General features: G+C 41.7%; 1 protein-coding gene across 1 annotated transcript in view; it reads left to right on the forward strand.

The window, feature by feature from the left end:
- The window catches only part of LOC145392426 (cytochrome P450 2J3-like), a 127,040-nt gene extending 114,707 nt beyond the window's left edge, over positions 1 to 12,333 (forward strand). Inside the window, exon 14 of the mRNA XM_080266835.1 lies at positions 12,161 to 12,333. Coding sequence (XP_080122961.1) covers positions 12,161 to 12,333 — 173 coding nt within the window. The remainder of the gene's footprint in view (positions 1 to 12,160) is intronic.
- The last annotated feature ends 910 nt before the right edge of the window (positions 12,334 to 13,243 follow it).

Here is a 13,243-nt window from a genome sequence, read left to right on the forward strand (position 1 = left end):
GGAGAATATAACATGCTAAAACTTCACCTGATACTGTATACTGTAATGAGGAGGATATCTTTCGACACCTGTTGCTCAGTATTTCCATGAATCTTTAACCATTCCAGTTGCAACTGTCAAGTATTTAAAATAGCAGTGGTTAGTTCGTAATGAAATTCCAGGATATAAAAAGAAGGGGGAGGGGGATGGTGCCTCGTCCTTATTACACAGACAATGCTTATGACTGTTATCACATACCCAGCAACACTGAAATACATATGATTAACATTCACGTGTGTAAATGGAATGTTTCTGATAACCGCGAGAATTAACCTCTGTAAGGAAACCATAGGAAAACAAAAATTACTTTACACAAGAGTTTATTAAATAGTCAGTCCAACCCCCACCCATTTCAATAACGGGGTGCAGCCTATCTGGCACTGACGTAACAAGACGTCGCACCGTCTCTGGTCGGCGTCTGTAGGTCTCCCACGATTCAGAGATGTGTGCCATGAGCTCCTGGGTGGACCTCTCCCTTGTCATATCGCAAGTGTTTACCATCTATGCCCAAACGTTCTCAATTACATTCATATCAGCTCTTTTGCTGGGCAGTTCCAGGAGCTGAAGGTGGTCCTGTTCGTCAAACCAGCGTCGAGCATTGCGAGCTGTGGACGGGACACCTGCCGTGTATGAAGAGTATGGGCCCAGGTGGAAACGGGAAATCCTTCTCACGAAGGGATGGCAAGGATTCTTCAAGCACCTCGATGTGTTTATCTGATGTGAACCGCCCCTCAATTTGGAACACGTCACCTGCACCATGCAGCGATATCCAGCCCCTCACATTGCAGGTGACATTGCCAGAACGAGGTACCTCCATGATATTACGACGCTCGTATCTTCAAGCACATTATGAGTTAGTGGATTATTGACGTTTGTGTATTTCTTTCTTGTATATTACGCCTAAAATTGTGCATAAACATTCTGTATTCATATATGTATTAGTCCATAAACATACATTATAACAAATCCCTTTTCGCCTGAGCAGCAATGTAATGTTCATGCGTAAACCGGCAAACCATCCATAATTACCACCTCGTCCACACTTCATGACCATTTACCGGGCATGGGGCACTTAATACCCCTAGACCGCAGTTGAAATAACGCTGTCGATATTGACATATTAATTCAATATTCCCTATGAATATCTGTTATATACATCTCTAAAGAACACTAAGATTTTAGCATGCCATATGATTTGTTATACCTGGTGCTATTTTTCATCAACTCATATTTTAAATTGTATTTGTTTTTTTCTTTTTATGTAATTGTTTTTGCATACCGATATGTAGTCTAAATGTAATGAACTGTTAGGTATCAGCAATTACATATTTCATAACCTGATCTCCAGGGTGGTAATCATTTACAGAACATTAAGGGAATTAATGCACATGCTTATGTTCATGGCCAAATTGTTCAAACTGGTTAAGTTTAAATATTTCAATACATCGTAACTATTTATTGTTTACAAATCAGGTTAGCGTAACATTCAGGTAAGTAAATATCATAAATAACTTACCTAGTTACAGTTGACGCCTAATTGTCAAATGCCTGCTGTTTACATCACCATTATTCACTGCAACATAATTACCTGGCCGCAGGTCCTGGTGCGTTATAAAAAGTCTCCAGACCCATTCACACTCAGTTTTGGGACTGCACGACATCTCTGTCCCTCTATCGTATAGCCACATTTATAGTCCTCCACCAAGGTCCTCCACAAACAATTAGGCTGCAGCTTATTAACTAATATTTAATGAACATACCTGGTGTTATTTACTCTCCCGCAGTGGCCTTGGCCATGAGAAGTAGAGGAGGATACTTTCTAATTTTTTAATCCTTCACGTCCCCAGAACTCAAGGTCTCGCTAAGTATGGTGTTGTGCCAATTCCAGCCTCCCGGCTCTGTGAGCATCAGTCAGTTTCTCCTGTCTGGGAATTCTGTGATTTATACCCCTCTCGTCAGCCTACGCCTGACAGTCATAGCGCTGACATCCAACTGCAGGTTCTGTGCGATAGCCACGGCGTTAGTGTGAGGGTCTGCTTCAGCTACTGCCACAATAATGCCATCCTGTTCCGCGTTTGTCCTCCGATGCGCTCCTGTTCTCGCTGTTAACAAACCAGTACAGTGGGTCTCATTTCATTCATTAAAGTGCAAAAACAATCGTAAAAGAATGGGTAAAAGTAAACCCACTACAAAACTAAAGCATAATCACACATTACTTCCATCTACACTATATTCAAATACAATGCATAACCGACAGACAGTGATTAACAATTGGCACACGTTGGACACAGAAACAGTTGGAGACAGTTGCTAAGTAGGTGTTCGAGAATTGTGAGTATTTGGAGAGACGATTTAATAATAGTGTCATGAGGGAGTAGTGTGTCGACATCATCTCACCGCACTGGGTTGAGTTTGGTGAGTGTAAATAAGACGTGAGAAGACGAAACAATGTTTAATCCAAAAGATATTATGACCTACACAAATTATCCTGACTAAACGATGGTTTGCTTCTACAAAACAACACTGTCTATATTGCTGCTCCCTACAGCCAAGTCTGTTAATCAGCACACGTCTCAGTATAATCCTACACCTCTACCTACTTTAACATGTCACCGTGCCCTCTGCCCTCATCCTAAATCCTCTTATCTTGATACACTATACTATATCACCCATATCACTTTCCTCTCCATCCTCATTATCAGCCCCCTCCCCCCCGTCTACTAACTCTGCCACATGCCCTACCAATTTTACCTCGATATTTACTCTAGTAACCTATAACCAAGTGCTTCAATATCTTTAAGATGTTTGGCAGCGCCACCCACCTCTCCCACCCTCTATACAACCCCCACCGTCCTCCATCCATCTGCTATGTTTGTCCGGCTTCCCACTCACCAACCTCAACCCAGTGCGGTGAGATCATGTCGACACACTACTCCCTCATGACACTATTATTAAATCGTCTCTCCAAATACTCACAATTCTGTAACACCTACTTACCAACTGTCTCCAACTGTTTCTGTGTCCAACGTGTGCCAATTGTTAATCACTGTCTGTCGGTTGTGCATTGTATTTGAATATAGTGTAGATGGAAGTAATGTGTGATTATGCGTTAGTTTTGTAGTGGGTTTACTTTTACCAATTCTTTTACGATTGTTTTTGCACTTTAATGAATGAAATGAGACCCCCTGTACTGGTTTGTTAACAGCGAGAACAGGAGCGCATCGAAGGACAAATGAGGAACAGGATGGCATTATTGTGGCAGCAGCTGAAGCAGACCCTCACACTAACGCCGTGGATATCGCACAGAACCTGCAGTTGGATGTCAGTGCTATGATTGCAAGGCACAGGCTGCACGAGAGGGGTATAAATCACAGAATTCCCGGACAGAATGAGAAATTGATTGATGCTCACAGAGCCGGGAGGCTGGAATTGGCACAACTCCATGTTGAGCGAGACCTTGAGTTCTGGGGACGTGAAATATTCACAAATGAGAAAGTATTCTCCTCTACTTCTCATGGCCAAGGCCATTGTGGGAGAGTAAATAACACCGGGTATGTTCATTAACCCTTGTAAGGTAATCTTGATTTTGTTACTATATTAGGTAACGTGGGGTCTGACAGACCCCACGGAAAAAAAAAAAAGAAACTTCCATTTGAGATATTTCAAAATGCTTCAATACACAAATAATTCAACCCCTTATCTGTAAATAGAGCCAGAAAAAATAAAGTGTAATCGAAAATATATATATTTTTTAAAAGTTTATACAAAAATGGTTAAATTTTAGGTATAAAAATTCTAAAATTAAATCTTGCAAACTTGAAAAGTAATATCATGATTCCATGGGTGGTCTGCAGTAGACCGATGTTGGGACCTTCTGTATACAAAAGGAGAAAGACAGCAAATTGAAATTAAAAAAATCACAAGAGGGCTCAACTGAGGTTACATTATAGGTAATCTGGGGTCTAACATACCCCAATGGCTCTATAGAGCAATATCAGAGCCAGGTACAGCTATGACCCCATCATCCCCATGAAGAGCATCACTAGGCAGGAAGGTAATGAGACGGACAGGTCTGTAGACCTTACGCTCATATTTTTTAAAATTAAATTTCGGGAAGAGTAAAGTGATGGTCTCTGAGAGAGGTGAAGTCAGTGAATGTACAGCGAGGTTGGATGGTGAGGAATTGGAAAATGTGAGTACGTTTAAGTACTTGGGTAGTGTGATGAGTAAGGATGGAGGTTTGGAGGGTGAAGTGCTTGAAAGGGTACAGCAGGGAAGAAAGGTTGCTGGTTCTTTGAAAGCAGTGATAAGAAACAGGGAAGTGAGCATGGAAGTGAAAAACTTACTACATGACAGTATTGTGATACCAACTCTAACGTACGGAAGTGAAGCTTGGACGTTGTTGGAAGGACACAAGTCAAGAGTGAGAGCAGTGGAAATGAGTTATTTAAGAGGAGCCTGTGGAGTCACATGGAGAGACAGGCTGACGAATGAGGATATAAAGTAGCGTTGTGGTGTTGATGTGGATGTGATAGGAAGCGTTATGAGGAACATACTGAGGTGGTTTGGCCATGTGGAGAGGATGGAGGGTGAAAGACTGACGAAGAGAGTGTATGTGAGTGAGGTGGAGGGGGAAAGAGGGAGGGGGAGGCCGAGGATGAGATGGAGGGATGGGGTGGAGAGGTATATGAGAGAGGGGGGTGTGAGTTGGGAGCAGGGGAGTGAAATGGCGGGGGACAGGGCGACTTGGAGGCGATTTGTTTGTGGCCACCCCAAACGGGACTGAGGCGTCTGGCAATAGATAGATAGATAGAAATTTCGGGGACTGGAGTCTCTGAGACCCCACATTACCTATCTAGGGTTAAATGTTAGTTAATAAGCTGTAGCCTAATTGTTTGTGGAGGACCTTGGTGGAGGACTATAAATGTGGCTATACGATAGAGGGACAGAGATGTCGTGCAGTCGCAAAACTGAGAGTGAATGGGTATGGAGACTTTTTATAATGCACCAGGACCTGCAGCCAGGTAATTATGTTGCAGTGAATAATGCTGATGTAAACAGCAGGCATTTGACAATTACGCATCAACTGTAACTGGGTAAGTGATGATATTTACTTACCTGAATGTTACGCTAACCTGATTTGTAAACAATAAATAGTTACAATGTATTGAAATATTTAAACTTAATCAATCTGTACAATTTGGCCATGGACATAAGCATGTGCATTAATTCCCTTAATGTTCTGTAAATGATTACCACCCTGGAGATCAGGTTATGAAATATGAAATAGTTGATACCTAACAGTTCATTACATTTAGACTACATATCGGTATGCAAAAACAATTACATAAAAAGAAAAAACAAATACAATTTCAAATATGAGTTGATGAAAAATAGCAACAGGTATAACAAATCATATGGCATGCTAAAATCTTAGTGTTCTTTAGAGATGTATATAACAGATATTCATAGGGAATATTGAATTAATATGTCAATATCGACAGCGTTATTTCAACTGCGGTCTAGGGGTATTAAGTGCTCCATGCCCGGTAAATGGTCATGAAGTGTGGACGAGGTGGTAATTATGGATGGTTTGCCGGTTTACGCATGAACATTACATTGCTGGTCAGGCGAAAAGGGATTTGTTATAATGTATGTTTATGGACTAATACATATATGAATACAGAATGTTTATGCACAATTTTAGGCGTAATATACAAGAAAGAAATACACAAACGTCAATAATCCACTAACTCATAACATGCTTGAAGATACGAGCGTCGTAACATCATGGAGGTACCTCGTTCTGGCAATGTCACCTGCAATGTGAGGGGCTGGATATCGCTGCATGGTGCAGGTGACGTGTTCCAAATTGAGGGGCGGTTCACATCAGATAAACACATCGAGGTGCTTGAAGAATCCTTGCCATCCCTTGTGAGAAGGATTTCCCGTTTCCACCTGGGCCCATACTCTTCATACACGGCAGGTGTCCCGTCCACAGCTCGCACTGCTCGACGCTGGTTTGATGAACAGGATCACCTTCAGCTCCTGGAACTGCCCAGCAAAAGAGCTGATATGAATGTAATTGAGCACGTTTGGGCATAGATGGTAAACACTTGCGATATGACAAGGGAGAGGTCCACCCGGGAGCTCATGGCACTCATCTCTGAATCGTGGGAGACCTACAGACGCCGACCAGAGACGGTGCGACGTCTTGTTACGTCAGTGCCAGATAGGCTGCGCCCCGTTATTGAAATGGGTGGGGGTTGGACTGACTGTTTAATAAACTCTTGTGTAAAGTAATTTTTGTTTTCCTATGGTTTCCTTACAGAGGTTAATTCTCGCGGTTATCAGAAACATTCCATTTACACACGTGAATGTTAATCATATGTATTTCAGTGTTGCTGGGTATGTGATAACAGTCATAAGCATTGTCTGTGTAATAAGGACGAGGCACCATCCCCCTCCCCCTTCTTTTTATATCCTGGAATTTCATTACGAACTAACCACTACTATTTTAAATACTTGACAGTTGCAACTGGAATGGTTAAAGATTCATGGAAATACTGAGCAACAGGTGTCGAAAGATATCCTCCTCATTACAGTATACAGTATCAGGTGAAGTTTTAGCATGTTATATTCTCCTTCATCTATCTGATGTTGTATATGCATACGTTCGTGGTTCTAATGTGTGCATATATATTAGCTGTTGTTTCCCAGTGCACTGCACCTATTCTAATATGAGTAGACGAACGGTGTCACAAGTCAAATATAAATAATAAATATAAATGCATCAAGCATTTCATATTCCAAATAAGTAACCTACCAAATGAATCACTGTATCAGACAAACAAAACCTAGTGACATAAGCGAACATTTAGAGACGGTAAACGGGATCATGATACATTTATCTTATATCTTACACACACACACACACACACACACACACACACGAACCTAAACATGCAACGGACACGCGCCCTCTCGGCAACTTACAGACCCCCTCGAAGGCAGCACCATCGTAATCACCTGATCTTTGACAGTTCCCTACAAAACACAAACTGTGCATAATATCGTAACGACCTGTTACACTAAGCTCTGTATATTAGTGTAAAGTGCGGTCACAGATGCTATGGGAATTATTCTATATACTGGTATGTTTATTCTCTCTCTCTCTCTCTCTCTCTCTCTCTCTCTCTCTCTCTCTCTCTCTATTACACTATAATAAAACATTGCCTTGTATACCTTAACTCACTAACCACCTCTCATCCCTCTTGTCTTTCCCCCCTTCCCCCCTCCCCCCTCCCCTGGTATGTTTATTCTCTCTCTCTCTCTCTCTCTCTCTCTCTCTCTCTCTCTCTCTATTACACTATAATAAAAAATTGCCTTGTATTACTTAACTCACTAACCATCTCTCATCCCTCTTGTCTTTCCCCCCTTCCCCCCCTCCCCCCTCCCCCCTCCCCAGTATGCCCCCTACCCGCCTGGCCGCCTCACACGCGAGCCAGGTCGCTACTCCCTCCCTCCCCCGCACGTTCGATGCTGTGAAACTCTGAACCCTGGTCACCCACAGGATTTGCAACGCTGACTGTACTGTGAAATTGTGTGCGCGGCTGTACTTGTTTCATATTATTTCTACTTCTTCCCAAATTTTTACACCTCACTCTGTTCATACCAGTTTCTGTATGTACGTAGTTGGAGAATGCCATATGTTGTATTACATACGACGCATCTTCTTTATTATATTTTTTTTTTTCATCCTCGCTACCGGCCCAGATTAGCATCTCTGAGTAGTGTCCGTGTGTGTTAGTTTTCGAAAGACTATGAGGCCTTGTAGGGCTACTCCCCACACCTGTTTCATCTCCCCACAGATAGAAACACACCTGTTTTCATGGTTGGTGTGATAAATTTCAATGAAATGGAAAGTTTCCACAAGAGAATTTGGTTGTTGCCGAAACTGTAATGATAAGTGTGATGAAGTGTAATGATAATGTGATAATTGTAACGGAGTGATAAATGTGCAACTCGAAGTTGGAACAGTAAAAAGAGAAATTGGAAACAAATTATTGTTTTTTTTCCGTTCTTTTGCATGCTTTTATAGCATTATTCGACTTTATTTTGATGCCCTTGATGGTTATAAACATTTATATGCGTCTGTGTTAGTTTTGGAATGACTATGAGACCTTGTAGGGCTACTCCCCACACGTGTTTCATGTCCCCACACCTACATACACACCTGTTTTTATGGCTGGTATGACAAATCCCATTGAAATGGAGGGTTTCCACAAGAGAATTTGGTTGTTCCCAAATTTTTCTCCCCAATTACCACCAAGGCCTTGTAGGCCTACTCTTCACACTAGTTATCTCCCCACACCTACATACACACCTGTTTTCATGGTAGATGTTACAGAACACAATGAAGCGCTTTCTTTTCATGCGAAAAGCTGATTATTTCCAACCTCCGTACCTATAGGCCTACTCTCCACAGCCTACTTTATCTCCTTACAGCCTAATAATCTTCCCACACCTACATACACCTGTTTTTATAGTTGGTGTGACGAAACACTTTGAAATGACCTGTTTCAATAAGAAAAAAAGGTGGTTATCAAAATTTTCATGTTTTCGATTGTTTTCGTGGGGTAACTATCATAATTTTTTTTTGAACTTTGACGCGCGATTGCGCGGTAAACCATTAGGCCTATGGGAGTACAGATTGCGTTGTCAGGTGTGTAAATTCTTCCTTTTTGGCCAGAACACAGTCAATTTGCCCTTGGGGAAAGTTGCCAAAACACCCCTGAATTGCGGTTGTAGCAGGTACCCAGCCTGAAACAATTGCGGTCTTAAGGGGTTTACCCGCCGCATCCCAGCAGATTTTTCATCACTGATCTCCCCCCCCCCCCCTCCAATCCCAGCAGATTTTGATTTTTTTGTTTTTGGCTTAAACCTCCGCTTTTTGTGAGAAACAGCGTCAAATAACAGAAAAAGAGCTCACTTGAGCTTAGTAATGGGCTATACAGGTGACCCTTTAAACACCTGGTACCGTGTTCTTTGGAGCCGCCCCGCAGCTGTTACGTTTTCTATGGACCTGTTTCTACGGTAACTACTGCAAACCACTCAGAATAGGTAGATATTTTTTCATTTGGTACGAATTAATATGTAGTACAAGAATATATTAATGTTCACACAATACTATAGACGAAATAAGCATTGTTTCACTCACTGAACACATCAACATACCACACCTTCCCTGACAATATTACCTCCTCATCACTTCTGCTCGTTTCTTCCTGTGTTGCCACATAATCTTTGTTCTCCACATCGTCAATGATTGGGGAATCACTCTCGCCTTGAATTTCTTACCGTGGCGCGACATGTCTTTACTGGCCAGGTCACTGGTAACAGGTGAATTGGCGAGACAGTGGTATGCAAGGGGGGGGGGTCACATTGGGTAAGGCGGAGTCGCCACCTGGTGGTGGGTAGTGGAAATTCTTCCGCGTATGCCTGCCAAAAATCACGTGCTAAACTTTAAAAATGTGCAAAAATGACAGACCTCGCAACTTCAAAATGTATGAGAACACTGGCAAGACTCAACATGACAAAATGTAACGTACCAGTACATTAACGTGACTCAGCGGTTTAATAGTTTGGATGCTTTGTTGTGAAGAAAGTTTGATTTAGAGAGGGTTATTACTGCTTATGCATGGTTAATGACAATTCTAAATTGACTGAGCGAATCAAATGCTGTTGATTTTAAGTAAAAGCTGTAAGGTAAGGACTTTTGGGTAGTAGCTCTGACACAATTGCTGTCAAACCTTTCTGGGGAGTCCAGTCTTTTAGTGAACTGTTGACTGTGTATGAACACTTTCGTAACAGCACGTATGAAGACATTAATGTGAGGCTGGATAGAACTGAAGTCACTTGAGAAGAAAGTGTGCCATGGAATATTAAGCAGATATTTTTTAAATCCATCCTAGTCTGCCCTATCAAAGTACCATCAGGTCACCCTGACAGGTTTAGAACGGGGAGGTTTGGCACAACTGCCTAATGAGGCTTTGATGAGACTGTGGTCGGAGGATCCATGTGGTGACAGTACTTCTATCTTGTATTGATCCGGGTTATTTGTCATGAAGACGTTCAAGAGATACGTGTTATGGTGATGATTATCTGGTATTCTGGTTGGTTGTTTTACCAATTGCATGAGAAACGATTCTGCAAACAGCTCACATTCTAGACCAGTATTGTCAGTCCTGGAAGAATGCAATAACCATTCTACAGCATGTATGTTAAAATCATTCAAAATGGTAATTTCAGTGGTAAGGGTGAGGTTAAGGTCAATGAACTGTGTGAATATGGAGTCAGATATGCTGAGTTCTGAAGCACTGGGAGAGCGATAAACTATACAGATATTTTGGTAAAATTTGGATAATTTAGTTTATATTATGAATAATCAGAAATAACTGAAGTTCAAAGCAGTGTCAACTGCAAATTCAGATTTGAATTATCAGCAGGTGCCACTCTTGCCATGGAAGCTTGTAGGGAGATGGTAACCAGGAAAACAAAATGGGGATATGTCAATAGAGGGAGAGATTTGAGTTTCTGTGAGGAACAGTGCTTGATGTGATATAGACTGGAGGAAAAAGTGAATGGAATTCCGATTGGTAATAAGCCCACAGATATTAGTGAAATATAAGGCCGAACCCGTGCTGCTCCACTGTCGAACACAAACAGTGTTTGCAACAGCCGCTGTCGGCACAGTCGCTTTATTACAACCAGGAGGGCCCTGTGCCACTAGCCCTACCCTGCCTGTGGTGGCAATCAGAGATACCACCGGAATTGCTGATAATAGAGCAGCGGCCGTTGCGAAGGAGGGATGGCAATAGGTGTGATATCTAAATTGCATGTAGTATGGTGTGGACAGTTGAAGGTGGAGATATTATGGGAGTAGGCTGTGCTGGCCTACTCTCTGTGTTAATGAAAACACTGAAAATGTTCAGCAAGGGGTGGTGGTCAGAAACAGGTCCTGAGGGTTTGTAAAACGGGAGCTCCAGCTCTCCCTGTCACCAACTTGCCATCCACCTCGGGAGGACCGCCCTGCTCGACTGGTGCTGCAGTCTACTTCATAATATAAAATGCTATTGTATGCAAGTTAAATCGCAAAGGAATGGGTGCTTCGAAATTTCCTTTGCCACTCAGAATACAAAATATATCGTAGTGTAGTATGTTTAAAAACAGATAGGCCTGATCGCTGGGTAGGATCAACATTTATAGCCCGCCTATGGTTATATCTGATCAGCCTGCATCCTGTATTATAGTGCAGTTAGCAGTGATAGAGAGGACGAATATAAATGTCTGGACATGTAGGCTACAGATACATCTTATCTGTAAATTGCACCTGTAGTCCACTACACATACTATAGTTTGCTCACTATAACTTTGCCCAGATTCTCGTCCTTTTGCAGTTTATTTCATATAGCTCAGTGCCAGAAAAAGACAATACTGCTGCTCTACATCCTTCCATAGCACTTCTTCGTGGCTGACATCGCTCTCTTGTTTCAGAGTACTGCATCCAAGCAAGCATGCATCTGTGTTTGTGTAATGGAGTTCAGAGATTGTCTCCGAACCTGAATAAAATCGTCCAATAACGCCACAATACAAATGAAAAAACGAAACGGGACTCAAAAGAATTGCTTTATAGTATTTTTTTTCTTTTAGGCAAGTGTGTGTGTGTGTGTGTGTGTGTGTGTGTGTGTGTGTGTGTGTGTGTGTGTGTGTGTGTGTATTGGGGGATGCAAGAATGAAGCTTTCAAATTACCTCACCGAATTAAAGGAACTAACCATTTTATACAATTTTTTATCATATTTATTTTTACTTCGCTTATGTAAACAAGTATGTATGTATGTGTGTATATGTGAATGTATGAATTTATGTATGTATGTTAGTAGGCAGGTAAGTAGGTATTGTAGGTAGGTAAACGTCCGTTTATGGGAACGTCGTCACCGAATTAAAGTTAACTGTTTCTTATATCTTGTTAATTTATTTATTTACTGCTTTTATGTATTTCTTTATTTACTTGTCTATTTATTTATTATTTTTATTTTACTTATCTGTTTATTTATGCAGGGAAGCGTGTATGTGTTGGAGAATCCCTGGCCCGCCTTGAGTTGTTCCTCTTCGTCTCGCGCCTGGCGCAGCGGTTCACATTCCAGGTGATACAGGATATCGACCCAGGCATCAACAATCCCATATTTAGGTCTATGCCAGAGTTCATCGCTGTGTTTAAGGAAAGGCTCTAGGGACGGACACTAAGGACAGACTCCAAGGATGTTCCAAGGACACTCTAAGGACATACTCAAAGAACACGTTCCAAGGATGCTCTATGGACATGCTCTAAGGATGCTCTATGGACATGCTCTAAGGATGCTCTATGGACATGCTCTAAGGATGCTCTGTGGACTTGCTCTAAGGATGCTCTATGGACATGCTCTAAGGATGCTCTATGGACATGCTCTAAGGATGCTCTATGGACATGCTCTAAGGATGCTCTAAGGACCCGCTCCAAGAATGCTCTAAGGACACTTCCTAAGGGCACGCTCTAAATATATGGCTCTAATAACAAATTTTCTCTATTCCTGACCATCATCTTTCCATCAAAGTGAAATTCATTTTTTTCTGGGAGCCAGACTGCACAGCTAAGGCTTTAAGGAAAGCCTCTAAGGGAAAATATGCTCTATTTCGGGCACCATATTATCTTCAATCAATCCAGTAAGTGCAATACATTTAGTAAACCAAATCCTAATAAAGTCAGTACCCAGTAAACCTGATAAACACAATAAAACCAATAAACTCAAAAAACACAGTTAACCCATTAAATCCAGAAAACCAGTAAACCCAGGAAACCAAGATCAACCCCTTTTTTTTTTGGCCCCGGTGTATCAGGTCCAAATCACTTCCATCAAATACCACTCGAGTAATCTGAATCTAGGTTAAGATCGCTCTAGAATAGTATGAACCTAGGCTGTCACTCTAAAATGATTTGAACCTAGGTTCACATGACTTCCCTGATCAGGGTCAGTACACTTCCTCCAGGTTCAAATCACTTTCCTACAGGCTCAGAACACTCCCCTCATTATTCCTATAAATAAACTAATAAAAATATACTAAGTTGCCTCCTTTTATAATATGAAAAGGATATATATACCAGAG

This window comes from Coenobita brevimanus, chromosome 22 (assembly GCF_032717465.1).
Source record: "Coenobita brevimanus isolate Jiangsu-jjx chromosome 22, ASM3271746v2, whole genome shotgun sequence".
NCBI classification, from domain to species: domain Eukaryota; kingdom Metazoa; phylum Arthropoda; class Malacostraca; order Decapoda; family Coenobitidae; genus Coenobita; species Coenobita brevimanus.